Here is a 13455-nt window from a genome sequence, read left to right as displayed (position 1 = left end):
TCTCTACACACTCCTCTCTTTGTTTTATTGGATACTACCAGTTTTTTATTTAAAATTCAGACTGAGATGGACGCCCCCTCCTCTGCAGCACCTGGCTGGGGTGGGGCACACTTGGGTGTTCACATGTGTGTGCCCACCTGTCCTAGCACTGACAGTGCGCTCTAAGGGGGCAGGGCTGTGCCTTCCTCAAAGGGGGGGGGGTGTCTCTCATCCAACAGAGTGCAGGTGGGCTCTGTCAGTGCTGATGACAGGCAGAGGTGAATGAACAAACTGGGGGAATGCCCCTCCAGTGCCATTTGATTTTTGTTAAGGGGCTTAAGGCAGAGGGTAGATGGAGTTCTGGCACCCTGGCCATCTGCCCCCTTCCTCTGGCACCGTCCTCATATTCCCTCCCCTCCCCTCTGCTGCTCCCCTATGTGGTCTCCCCCTTCCTTGTCTTCCTTCTCTTCCCCCACCTCAAGCCTGGGTATGGGCTGCATGCAGTTGTCTTATTCACACAGTGGTTGCTCAGACATGCCTGGCCCAGCTCGCTAAGCTAGCAGAAAGGTGTCCACCCTCCACCATTCCAAATCCCACCCCAGATCCCACCACCCGCTTGTTCCTACAGAACAAGGTGGGGCTCGGCTCAAGTTCACGTGCCTGGAACAGCACCAGGAGCTAGGGCGTTAAAGAGAAACAGGACATGCCCTTGCTCCCGGCACCTTTTAACATTTTTGGTAACCTATTTGGTCAGCAGCTATCTATTGAGTGACTGCTGTATACCAGGCACTGTGTGGGGTCCTGGAGAAAGAGACAGATGAAAAGAAGGCTCTGTCTTCAAGGAGTCCATGGGTTAACAGGAAGGTAGGAGGAGACACCCACACCAATGAACTGTCACAGTCTTCACAACTCTGCTCAGGTTTCATCGTTTGCTCTAGGTCTTCTCTGGTCTTCCCCACCGATCCCAGCAAGACCCTGTGCTGTCAGCAATGACTGGAGTGCAATGTTTGTGGAGCCTAGAGCCACAGGGACCTGATCTGCATTTGTAATCCTGGGCAAGTTACTTAACCTTCCTGGCCTCACTTCCTCATCTGCGAAGTCTTCCTTCCTCATAGGTTAATTAAAGTCAAGTGCTCAGAACAGTCACTGGTGCATAGTAAGTGCTCAGTAAACAAGATACCTCTGGTCATGATCTTTCTGGTTCTCTTTTTGAAGCTATGCGTTCCTTCTGGGTAGGGCCGGTTTCATCGTCAACCTCATCCTCATACCTAGAATGTTATAAGGGCTCAATAAATATATTGAATGGAGAAATGAGAGAATAAATAGATACAAGCTATGGGAAATGAAAGTGGTAAGTAAGCATTGTACAGAGGGCACAGGAGCCCCTATCCTAGACTGAGAGAGGGGCCTGGGGTCTCAATGCTGAGCTACCCTGGCTGCTCCAAGGCACCCTGGGGTCCAGATCCCAGGGCTTACGGGGCCTGGAGCAGCCCCTCTTCCTGAGACCCTGGGCATGGCTATTTAGGGGCAGCCCCCTCATTCTCTGAGCTAGTTTTGTAAAACTTGGTGGGGGGTGAGTGTAGTCGCCCATAGAAGCAGTGAAATGAGCCGCACTCTAGGCCCAGTGGGGACTCTGGCCTGGGAGCCTTTCACCCAGACCCCAGGGAGGACACTGAGAAGCTGGGCCCCATCTGAGGACCTATGTGGCCCCATCAGGAATCCCAGGGAAGCTCAGAGGGCAGGCCGAGAGCAGGTGTTTCTGCCAAAGCTACCCCAGGAGCCTTCTTGAGTTGGGAGTAGCAGGTGGTCATCCTGGCTGTATGGTCAGAAGGGTGGGAGAGGCAGTGGGTGGGGAATCTGCCTCATTCTCCCTGGGACTGAACTCTTTATCAGGTGTGGGGTGGCCATTCAAGCGAGGGCAGATTTATCAGGCCAGCTGGGTCAATGCTCCCCTTCCCAGTGTTGACCTAGGTGCCACACCCATGCCAGTCTCACACCGCTGATTCCCAGTGCTGTGGCTCTGAGGAAACAGCCGCTTTCCATTGGCACCTGGCTAATCTTCATGCCAATGATTGTTTGTGAATGAGGCCATGTCAGCACAAGAGGTGCCAGAATGAAAGAGATAACGGAAAGGCGGACACAGTAGCACATCCTTTACTCTCATCCTTTCTTTCATTTCATCTTTACAGCAATCCCATGAACTGGCACAGCTGTGCCCATTTTACACATGGAAAGACTGAGATCTGGATGGGGTCAAAGACCTGCCCAGCGGGAGAGCTGGGACCTGTGGTTCCAATGTGCTTTCCGAGACTGGGGCTGGTCCTTTGCCAAGGGTCAAGCATTCGGCTCCAGGAATCTGGGGGAGAAGCGAGGCTCTCTCCCAGACCCCAAAGCCTAGGGAATGAAGGAATCAAGCCTGCGATGTTCCTGGGGTGTCTTGGCGCCTCAGAGCCAGGTCGGGTTCTGGAGGGAGGAGGGCAGCGGGTGGCCCATACAGGTGGAGAGACGTGGCGCTGTTCTGTGACTCCTGGCGCTTCAGCCACCTCCTCCTCACCCCGAGCAACAGGCGTCTCCCTCTCTTCCGGGCTCCACCCTGGGGAATGAGCCAGGCTGCTGCCCTCCTCAATGTGGTGGCTGTCCTGCCCGGGCCCTGCAGGGGGCAGGCTCACCCCAGAAAGCAGATCAGTGCCTCGATGGCCACCAGCTGGGATACAGGGTGGAGGGGCTGGGCCCTAGACCCAGTCCTGGCTGGGCCTGGTCTCAACGTGGGGCCCCGTCTGTTCCCCAGCTGGGCCCTTGACAAGCAGGGTGTGGCTGCAGGCACATTCCAGGCCTGAGACCCCCTTGGTGCCTGTTCCCCCTCTGTGTTGGGTGATAGTTTTGAGGATCCACAGAAGACCCTTGACAAGCAGGGTGTGGCTGCAGGCACATTCCAGGCCTGAGACCCCCTTGGTGCCTGTTCCCCCTCTGTGTTGGGTGATAGCTTTGAGGATCCATAGAAGATCCTGAGTATGAGATGGGGTGTCTGGGCCTTCCTGGCAGGGGACTTTCACTGTCCCAGCCAAGGGAAGCTCTGGGGAAGACTAGGAAGCAAAGTCACAGCAGGGGGTGCAGGGCGATGGGTGTGATGGACTCTTCCAGCTTTTTTTTTTTTTTTTTTTTTTTTGAGAAAGAGTCTTGCTCTGTCACCCAGGCTGAAGTGCAGTGGCATGATCTCTGTTCACTGCAACCTCTGCCTCCTGGGTTCAAGCAATTCTTCTGCCTCAGCCTCCCAAGTAGCTGGGATTACAAACATACACCACCACACTCAGCTAATTTTTGTATTTTTAGTAGAGACAGGGTTTCACCATGTTGGCCAGGCTGGTCTCGAACTCCTGACCTCAGGTGATCCACCTGCCTCGGCCTCTCGGACGTGAGCTACTGCCCCTGGCCACTTCCAACTTTTCTTATCCAGCTGTGGGGGCCCTTCCTTCCTCTCTGCCTGGGTCAGGACATCTGAGGGGCAGCCCAGGGACCTGCCCTCTTTTGGATGGTGTCCCTGGGACTGTTGGTGGCTGGAGCGGGGCAGAATATGTGGGTTGTGTCCCTTTGAGCAGCTCCTCTGGGGGCTTCGAAAGAGCTGGGCACCCTTCACAACCTCCATCCTCCTGCAGAGTTTGAAAGAAAATAAGCAGGTGGCGGGTGCTGCTGAGACTCGCACAGGCACCTGTTGGGGGTGGGTATTTGGGGGACTTGGCCAAGAGCTGGTATCCCTTTTTATGAACAGTCATAACGACTGTGGCTTCTTTCATCCAAGGATCTCAGACTAGTTTGAAAGTAAAATCCACAGTGTCAGGCATGGTTAATTACAGGCCGGAGCCCGCAGTCTGGTTTGCAGACACGCTGTTGTTCATAGGAAGAGAGTCGAATCAATTGCATGCCGGCCCCTGTAAATGCAGACTACAAGTCCAATCAAACAGGGTGTTTGGAAAATTCGGTTTATGGTTCAGCTAAGTGATACTTGAATCAAGGGGATGCTAGACACTGAGGTACCAGCTCTTTTCTCCCAGTGGGCCTGGCTGTGCATCTCCCACGATCACAGCTTCTTCAAGCACACCAGGGAGAGAAAGGATGCTCTGAAGTGCTCCAACCATAAAAGTGGGGTGGGGGAGTTAGGGACTCAGTGAGTCTGAGCAGGAGACTGTGGACTCTTCCAGATGGGAGCTGGTGGCCAGTGCAGCTGTGCAGGGAGCGCTGGCCCCAGGGGAGAAGGCGGTGGGCCCTGAGATGTGGAAGGCCGAGCTTGGCCACAAGAGGACCAGAGAGGTATGGCTTAAGGCTGGGGTCAGGGTGGCTCTCTGGGCATCTGCCACGGCCAAAGCAGGTTGGAGTAGAACCTTGAAGTCCTGGGCAAGTGCAAAAACCACACCCCGGGGGAGAGAAAATACTTTTGTATTTTGGGAGAGATGAGATTTCTAGAGTAACTCCGGGCCTAGTCAAGTGGGACTTTGAAGGCCCGATGAAGGTCCAGGCCTGATGGGGGCTCAGGAACAGGCCAGGAACAGCAGGTTGCGAAGCTGGACCTATGCTCCTTGTAGGGCCCTAGAGTCTCAGGAGGAGCCACCGCTCAGGACCAGGACCAATACTGTGGAGGGGCAGGCAGGCATTGGAGGGGAACTCCTTCACCACTGAGTGCATGTTCAGATTGTCTTGAGCCTGGTGAGGCCGGGTGATAGCAGGGGGCAAGTGGACATTTGGGGCACAAGCTGCAGGGTGGGAAATGGAGCAGAGAGAGACTTGCTAAATCTTGTCCAGGAAGGTCTGAGTCACCCTGTTGAAGGCAGCTGCCATCAGGATGGAATGTCACTGAGGTGGCCAGGATGGGAGGCAGGATAATTCAGCTTCTGCATCTCCAAGAATTGTTTGGACTTGGGAGGGCAAGAATGACAGCCACTGAGAGCAGGGTGTGAGAGGACAGGAAGGCACGATTCTTCAAGGGAAGCCCTCTATGTCTGACCCTGAGAACAGCCAGCCATGGTGACAGGCCGCCAGGGAAGGCGGGAAGAGGGGAAGGAGGGAAGGAGGGAAGGAGGGAAGGAGGGAAGGAGGGAAGGAAGAGCTGCATTTGTTTGGCCAAGGCTCTCGACCAGCGATGTTTCCTTACTGAGGGTTTCAGACATAGGACACTCAGTTAGATCAGAATTGCAGGTAAACAACAACAACAACAACAAACAACAACACCACACACACACACACACACACACACACACACACACACACTCTATAAGTGTGCTCCTAATACCACATTAAAAAAATTTGCTAAATCTGGCAGCCCTGTCTTTATCAGGTCTGTAAATGGCCCTGAGTTTTCTACCATCAAAACTGAATAAACAGCAGGGCGCGGTGGCTCACGCCTGTAATCCCAGCACTTTGGGAGGCTGAGGCGGGCGGATCATGAGGTCAGCAGTTTGAGACCAGCCTGGCCAACAAGGCGAAACCCCTCTCTAATACAAAAAATTAGACGGGCATAGTGGCGGGCACCTGTAGTCCCAGCTACTCGGGAGGCTGAGGCAGGAGAATGGTGTGAACCTGGGAGGTGGAGCTTGCAGTGAGCCGAGATCTCGCCACTGCACTCCAGCCTGGGTGACAGAGCGAGACTCTGTCTCAAAAAAAAAAAAAAAAAAAAAAAAAAAAAAAAAAAAAAAAAACTGAATAAACAAGACTTTTCCTGGAGTTTTGGAAAAATTGGTGGCTAGAAAGGGCTTAATTATAGGGTTTCCCCTTCTGTGAGGCTTTCTTCAACTTTGTGTGCCTGTTGTTGCATGTCTGCACTAGAATCTAACCTAAGCTGACAGTGGATTTGGCATGAGCTGTTGATGGGGTTATTTGACACAGAATATATAGAACTCTGCTTTTCAGGGGAGAGGCCAGGGCTCCCAGGTGCTTTGTTGCTTGAACACATTCTTTGTTCCAAGGAAAATTCAGTCGTGTGGAGGAAATGAGAATGAGTTGTGGGTCTCCCAGGGTCCTGGGTGACCTCTGGGTGCTGGGTGGATCTGAAGAGGTTAAAACATGGAATGAACATTTCTTAGGTGCCTCTTCTGGTGGGAAATTCTCTAGGATCTGGGTGTATGGACCTCAAGGGTGGAAGAGGCAGTAGGAGAAAACCAGAAAGATGGAGCTGAAACCAGCAGGCTGCTCTAACAGAGATAACCATCGGTCTTCTGCAGAGATCTTATTCTTGTCGGTGCCCATTTCTGGTTGGCCTGGCCACCCCAGAGGCTGCTGTATGGTTTGTTTGCTTCACTATCTTTGGGGCCTTTGGGTGGTGGTGACCAGCATGTTCTGACCAAAGCCCAGAGAAGCATAAAAAGAGATACCCTGCTTGAAGAACTCACTCCCTCCTTGGGCACACTGTGACAGCAATGCCTTGTGCATGGAAAGGACTGTTCAGAGCTGGGCAGAAGGAGACTTGGGCTTGATATTTCAGGCCTTTGCCCATGGAGAACCTTGGTTTTCAGATGGAAGCTCATTTGAGTGCGCAGACTTCTTTCTGCCAAAGAAGGGGCCAGAAACTCAGGAGTTGATGTTGAACTTGGCGGCCTTCGAAGATGGGCGTGGGGGAAGGCCAGGATGCTTTCTGTTCCTATGGCAGCATTCCCCTTCTTCCCCCTGCCCCCAAGCTGGGATCATGGTGGACAGGGCATCCTGTCAGCACTGCAGCCTGCAGGTGGTGTGAGGGCTTTTGGAAGCTTCTAGAGTAAGGGTCAGAGGCCAGATGGAGACTCCTAGCTGAGGCGACTGCTGCAGCTCTGGACACAATCCCAGACCATGCCTCTTTGAGCAGCTGTCTTTTCTCAGACAGCTGGGTTAGGCCTCTGAATTAGTATTCCATTAAACCAGGGCAAGTGGTTTGTGCCCTGGAAACAGCATTGGACTGGGGTTCTGACTATATGGGTACTAAGAGCAGTTTCAGTCTCTTAAATCTGTGAAATGACTTATTGTTTATCAAGCCCCTTTGGATGTAGTTCTCACAATCCCGTGATTGTGGTGTTATGACCTCCACAGACCTATTGTGAAAGCTGAGGCTCAGAGGGATGGAGCAGCTTGAACTTAGTTCTTGCTGAGTCCAGGCTCAGGGCCCTTCCCTTGGGTCGGGGCGTTGGCTGTGCAGTCAACAATAAGGAAAAAGGCAGGACACTGAGGGCAGCTGAAAGACTTTTTCCTTTGACGAGCTGGTCACCTGCTCCAGGGAAGGTACATTCCTCTCCCCACAACCCTAGAGGTACCTCTCTGGTCCACAGTGGCCCTCCTGATGCTCAGGTGAGAATGATGGGGACATCTAGACATTCGGATCAGCAGACTCCTTGCCTATTCAGTTGACCTGAGAGAAACCTAGAATCAGCTTCAGATATGGATCATACAGTATAGGTGTTAAAACAAAAAAGAAAATGAGAATATTAACTTCAGATGCCTACCAGCCAGAGATCCCGAACAGAGAAGAGCTGTGCAAAGGGCTTGGTGACGGCTGCCCTCAGGCCCATTTTGCAGGACAAGCACGCTGTGTTACAAACAAGGGAAACCGAGGCATGGGTATATTGAGGACTTGCCTGAGTGGGCCCAGCATAGACAGCCAGACTCCACACTAGTTGTCCCAGAAAATAAAGTGGGGGGTGCTTAGGGGAGGTTGGGTCGGAGCCCCAGTCTTGGTCCTGACAGTCCAGTGGTTCTCAACTAGGGGTGATTTTGTCCCCTGACCCCTAACCCGGGGAACATTTGGCAATGTCTGTAGACAGTTTTGGTTGTCAACACCGGGGCAGGGGGTGGCTACTGGCATCTGGTGGTAGAGTCCAGGGACACTGCCAAACATTTTACAACACACAGGAGAGCCCCAAACAACAAAGAATGACCTGGCACAAAGGGCTGAGGTTGGGAAACCCCATGACAATCCAATCCTAGGCCCTGCCAGGAGAACTGGGGAGATTGGGTGGCTGTGAGGAAGCCATTGCTGGGGCAGCTGGTGCTCTGGAGGGCTCATGCTGTGCTCTTGCTCCCAGAGGGGCTGCACGGGGTCCACTGCCAGCTGCTCCTGGACATTTTGTCAAGGTGTCCACCTTGCTGGGAGAGGCATGTTCACCACAGCCAGTCCTCCCTGGATAATTTCAGAGAGAAGCTTATAAAACATTTTAAGAGGTTGGCAAATTACAACCTTAGAAGCACATAAATGCTTCCATAAACGCCAGCTTTGCAAACCAAGCGTGTGTGGGGGCAGAGTGAGCAGGTTTCCCAAGCCTTGGGAAAGTCCATGTTTCAAGGCGGAAGACCCAGGTTTATCTTTGGTCCCCAATTCTCAGGTTCTTCTCTCTCGGCTTGCTTAACTATCTGGCAGTATTTAGCTTTTTTCTTTGTATTCCTCCTCTGTCCAAAGAATCTGCCACTGGCCATTTCTGTGACCTGTTAAGGGACCAGGAGGGTCAGAGCAGGTTGTTCTAGGGTCCTGATTCTACCCACGAGGTTCAAAAAGCTGACAGCCACAAAGGAAACTGCCCTCCAGCTCTGCCCAGTGATCCAAGCACGCAGATTCCATAATAGCAGGAGTCTGTGATGATGTGTTCATTGACTGAGGGACTGGATATGGGGCACCCCCTTCTCGCACTGCCGCCCTACTGTGCCTGGTGGGCAGACAGAACATTCTCAGCAGTGCAATGTGAGTGCTCACACTTATGAACCTTTGCTGGTCACAGCCATAAACCATCATCAAAGACTGTCAACCTAACCTTACCTAACCTAACCTAACCTAACCTAACCAACCAACACTTCTGCAGGACCCAGGGGCTTGCAAAACACTTTCACTTCTTGTTCGATCCTCCTCATATCTGTGTGAAGCAGGCGGGACAGAAGGACGATCTCTACTGTTCCAGTGAAAACACTGAGGTTCCCAGGGAGGAAGTGATGTGCTCAGTATCAGAGGGCGAATTGGTAGCAGAGCCAGGATTTGAACTAGGTCTCGTGTCCCTAAATTCTGGGTACCCAGACTTGACCCCAGTTGTGTGGGGAAGCAGTGGGGCAAGGAAGTAGGATTTGGTGTCTGAGAGCCCTGGTTTCAGACCCAAGCTCTGCCAGTCACTTCCTGTTCACCCTGAGCAAGCTATTAAACCATTCGGAGCCCCAGTTTCCACACTGGTAAAAATGAAGATAAAATCAGCCACCTCCTAGGATTGTTACGAGGTGTAAATGAAGTAAGGATGAGCCTGGTACATCACAGGTGCTCCCTGAATTTTAGTTCCTTTGCTCCCTTTTACCATCCCAGCAGCCCAGGCAGGGGTGAGCAGCTGTGAGGGGTGGTGGCAGTGGATGGGGGTGACAAGGGACAGACGAGGCTCCCCAGGGGAAGGGAGATGGAGAGAGCAGGAACCAAATGTCATTCGTGCAGCCACTCCCGATTTATGGGATCTGGTGCAGAGACTCTTTGAAGAGGCAGTAAAACTCATATTCTGCTGGGAAATGACAACAGTGGAGAGTCCTGACTTAGCAAACCAAATTCAACGATTTTATTTTATTTTTTTTTTACAAGGCATGGAGTTCTGGATGGGTAGCAAAAATCACATTCTACTATTAGCTATCTGGGATAGGAACAGGATTTCCCAAGAGCGAGAGATGTGTACCATGCCAACACCCCATGGAGAGTGTATATAAATGCTCCACAGAGGCCTTGAGAGTCCAGAACCTGAGCTCCTTGCTAAGCTGCAACCTTCCTCTGCTAGCACCATGGCCACCCAGACCTGCACCCCGACCTTCTCCATTGGGTCTGTCAAGAGCCTCTGTGGCACAGCGGGCGGCATCTCTCGGGTGTCCTCCATCCGCTCTGTGGGCTCCTGCAGGGTCCCTAGTCTCGCCGGTGCTGCGGGGTACTTCTTTTCTGCTAGGTCAGGCCTCTCTGGCCTTGGGAGCTGCTTGCCTGGCTCCTACCTATCTTCTGGGTGCCACACCTCTGGCTTTGTGGGGAGCGGGGGCTGGTTCTGTGAGGGCTCCTTCAATGGCAGTGAGAAGGAGACCATGCAGTTCCTGAATGACCGCCTGGCCAACTACCTGGAGAAGGTACGTCAGCTGGAGCAGGAGAACGCAGAGCTGGAGAGCCGCATCCGAGAGTGGTACGAGTCTCAGATCCCATACATCTGCCCAGACTACCAGTCCTACTTCAAGACCATCGAAGATTTCCAGCAGAAGGTGAGGGAGACCTGGCCCCTCTCCAGCTGAGCAGCCCAACTCTTAGGAGGCGTCTGTCTCATTCCAGGGCCTTTCCAGATGGGACGGTAGCTTTTAGGGAATTCTCCTGGTAGGGCAAACTTTTCTTTCTAGGGCTTTGGTTTCCTGGGGGACCCAGGCTTCTCTGCTGGTCTCTTGCTTGTACCTTGTTGCCAGCCGTTCCTTACCCCGCTCCCCTTGCTGTAGGAAGGGAAGGAACACGTACCAAGCCTCTACTGGATACAGCACTGTGCCTGACACTTTCCTATTCCCTGGCTTATTTATTCTTCATCTTGGAGATATTGGTATTACTGGACCCATCTAACAGATGTGGAAGTTGAATTTTGAGGGGTTCAGTAACTTGCTCAAGAGCACACAGCCCGAGTGTTAGATGCAGAACCTGAACTCAGGTCTGCCTCACCCTGGTGTATCTTGCTGTGCCAACAGGTGCCAGGACTGATGGTCACTGACATTCTTGGGATGCCCCTGTGGGGTGGATGCTCCCCCCACACCTGGGGTGTGGCTCAGGGCTGGAAATGCTGAAGGGGCTGGTGGTACATAGTAGCATGGCCTCTGTGAGGTGAGCTATCCCCCTACCTGCCCCCACACTGCTGGGCCTCCTGTAGCTTATGGGAAGCCTCTTGTTCCCCAGATCCTGCTGACTAAGTCTGAGAATGCCAGGCTGGTCCTGCAGATTGATAATGCCAAGCTGGCTGCTGACGACTTCCGGACCAAGTGAGTGGGCCTGATCAGGGAATGTTTGCCATGCCACTCCCTTGCCTCTGTCCCCTGCCTTTGGGAGCTGGTGATGTGAGAATAAGGCTGGATGGGAAAATGTGGCATGAGCCCTGGACCTCAGGGGGAAGGAGTATCATGCTCCTGATCCCGTCAGCCACTGCAGCTGGACAGTAGGGCAGGGGGCCCTGCTGGTGTGTGGTTTCCTTTGCTGCAGACTTGGCGGGGTTCTGTGTGTGCAGGTACGAGACAGAGCTGTCTCTGCGGCAGCTGGTGGAGGCCGACATCAACGGCCTGCGTAGGATCCTGGATGAGCTGACCCTGTGCAAGGCTGACCTAGAGGCTCAGGTGGAGTCCCTGAAGGAGGAGCTGACGTGCCTGAAGAAGAATCATGAGGAGGTGAGGCTGGTGCCATGTGACTTCCCAGTGTTTCCCATCCAGCTTAGGAAGCCACTGCTGGGCTTTGAGTTTTCTGTGTGGCAGGAACTATACAAAGGCCTTGCATTTCATTCTCGTTTCATTTCATCCTTACAATAATCCCAAGAATTATAAACTGTTACAAGCTCCATTTTACAGATGAGAAAACTTAGGCACAAACACGTTAAGTTGCTTGCCTTAGGTCCTAGAGGGTCTACACTTTTGCCCATAACACTAAATGTCTATTTCGACTCTAGTGCCTGATAACAGCAATGTAATTTGCTTAGGGTTTGTATCATCTCACAAATATCCCATAGAAGGAGGTAGGTATATACGGAGAAGGAGGTAGGTATATACGGAGAAGGAGACCAAGGCTCAGAGATATTTAAGTATCCTGCCTAATGCTATGCAGCTGGTGACTGAGGGAAGAGTGTTTGAATTTAGGTCAATGAAACCTGCAATCCAGCATCTTTTTCACAACCTCATGCCATCTTGCTTCCTCTCTGCAGGAAGTCAGTGTGCTCCGTTGCCAACTTGGGGACCGACTGAATGTGGAGGTGGACGCTGCTCCCCCAGTGGATCTCAACAAGATCCTGGAGGATATGAGATGCCAGTATGAGGCCCTGGTGGAGAATAACCGCAGAGATGTGGAGGCCTGGTTCAACACCCAGGTGCGGCTGGGGTGCCCTGGGACCACAGGCTCCTGGGCTGGGGTTACCCTTGGAAGTAGCTTGGTTTGACCATGCTCTGGGCCCTGGCATATGTTTCAGACCGAGGAGCTGAACCAGCAGGTGGTGTCCAGCTCGGAGCAGCTGCAGTGCTGCCAGACGGAGATCATCGAGCTGAGACGCACGGTGAACGCCCTGGAGATCGAGCTGCAGGCCCAGCACAGCATGGTGAGTGGCCCCTGCCTGCGTCGCTGGCCACGGCCTGCGGCAGGTCCCCGATGCACCAGCCTCAGCGTGCAGGCTCTCATGGGGTGTAATCACAGGCGGTAGGCAGATGCCCAGGGCTGTGGGTTTCTGGGGTCAGGGGATTCCTCCCCAATAGGCAGCTCTTCCTCTTTCCCATTGCAGCGGAATTCCTTGGAATCCACCCTGGCGGAAACCGAGGCCCGCTACAGCTCCCAGCTGGCCCAGATGCAGTGCCTGATCAGCAACGTGGAGGCCCAGCTGTCTGAGATCCGCTGCGACCTGGAGAGGCAGAACCAGGAGTACCAGGTGCTACTGGACGTCAAGGCCCGGCTGGAGGGTGAGATCGCTACCTACCGCCGCCTGCTGGAGGGAGAGGACTGCAAGTGAGTGGCCCTTGGGCTGGGGTAGGGCTTGACTGAACCCTCAGTGCCATGACGCCCAGAAGTGGTTGTCGCCCAGAAGAAGGGAACTAAACCAAAGCCCCTTGAGATTCTCCATCTAGTCCCAGGCTTTGGTAATGCACAGCAGGAAAATCCAACCCAACACACGCCGCGTGTTTTCCGCCATCTTTTCTGATTGGCAGTTTCTGCTCTTCATTCCTGCAGCTCGGTCCTCTCACCCTTGGGGAATTCAGAGGCACTGAGATGGTCAGGGGCCACCTGTCTCGCTTGATCCTCTAGATCTGTTTAACACAAATCTCAGCCCAGTGCTCCGATGCCAAATGCACCCTGCATGATTTTGTTTCCTCAGGCTTCCTCCCCCACCTTGTGCCACGGCATGCAAGCCTGCTATTAGAGTTCCTTCTGTCCCCCCGGTGCCCTGTGCCCCTGCTGTGCCCTGCACCCCGGCTCCCCAGGTTGGTACTCAGATCTGCACCATCACCGAGGAGATCAGAGATGGGAAAGTCATCTCCTCCAGGGAGCACGTGCAGTCCCGCCCGCTGTGACAGCCCACTTGGTCCACCAGGGCAGGGCCCTGACCACAGGAAGGAGGACACCCTTGTGGCTCCTGGAGGCTTAACGACCCTGCCCTTCTCTAGAGGGGTCCCCCTATGCTTAGCAGGTTTTTCTACCAAAACACTCCCCGTATTGTGTTTCCGGACTTAACTGTGCTTTTACGCCATGCAAAACCAGGTTTCCTGCAAATTTACCCAATAAAGTGTGTTCTCCTGGCATAGCAAACTCAA

General features: G+C 53.3%; 1 protein-coding gene across 1 annotated transcript; it reads left to right on the top strand.

Annotated features, from left to right (window-relative positions):
• Positions 1-4187: 4187 nt before the first annotated feature.
• On the top strand, positions 4188-13455 carry KRT36 (keratin 36). The gene is made up of 8 exons (XM_054457514.1): positions 4188-4284; positions 9533-10185; positions 10856-10938; positions 11181-11337; positions 11865-12026; positions 12126-12251; positions 12432-12652; positions 13020-13455. Exons 2-8 carry the CDS (start codon positions 9655-9657, stop codon positions 13213-13215), a joined length of 1476 nt encoding a protein of 491 aa, XP_054313489.1. The 5' UTR covers positions 4188-4284; positions 9533-9654; the 3' UTR covers positions 13216-13455.

The sequence above is a fragment of the Pongo pygmaeus genome, chromosome 19 (assembly GCF_028885625.2).
Source record: "Pongo pygmaeus isolate AG05252 chromosome 19, NHGRI_mPonPyg2-v2.0_pri, whole genome shotgun sequence".
Classification (NCBI taxonomy): Eukaryota; Metazoa; Chordata; class Mammalia; order Primates; family Hominidae; genus Pongo; species Pongo pygmaeus.
The sequence above is the reverse complement of the archived record's forward strand: the minus strand, read 5'-3'. Positions and strand labels throughout refer to the sequence as shown.

Excerpts from the sequence above, each read along its gene's own strand:
- KRT36 (XM_054457514.1), top strand. The coding sequence starts at position 9,655 with ATGCTCCACAGAGGCCTTGAGAGTCCAGAACCTGAGCTCCTTGCTAAG. Across the intron at positions 10,939-11,180 it reads GCTGACGACTTCCGGACCAA|GTACGAGACAGAGCTGTCTC; the intron begins GTGAGTGGGCCT and ends CTGTGTGTGCAG. Across the intron at positions 12,252-12,431 it reads TGCAGGCCCAGCACAGCATG|CGGAATTCCTTGGAATCCAC; the intron begins GTGAGTGGCCCC and ends TTCCCATTGCAG.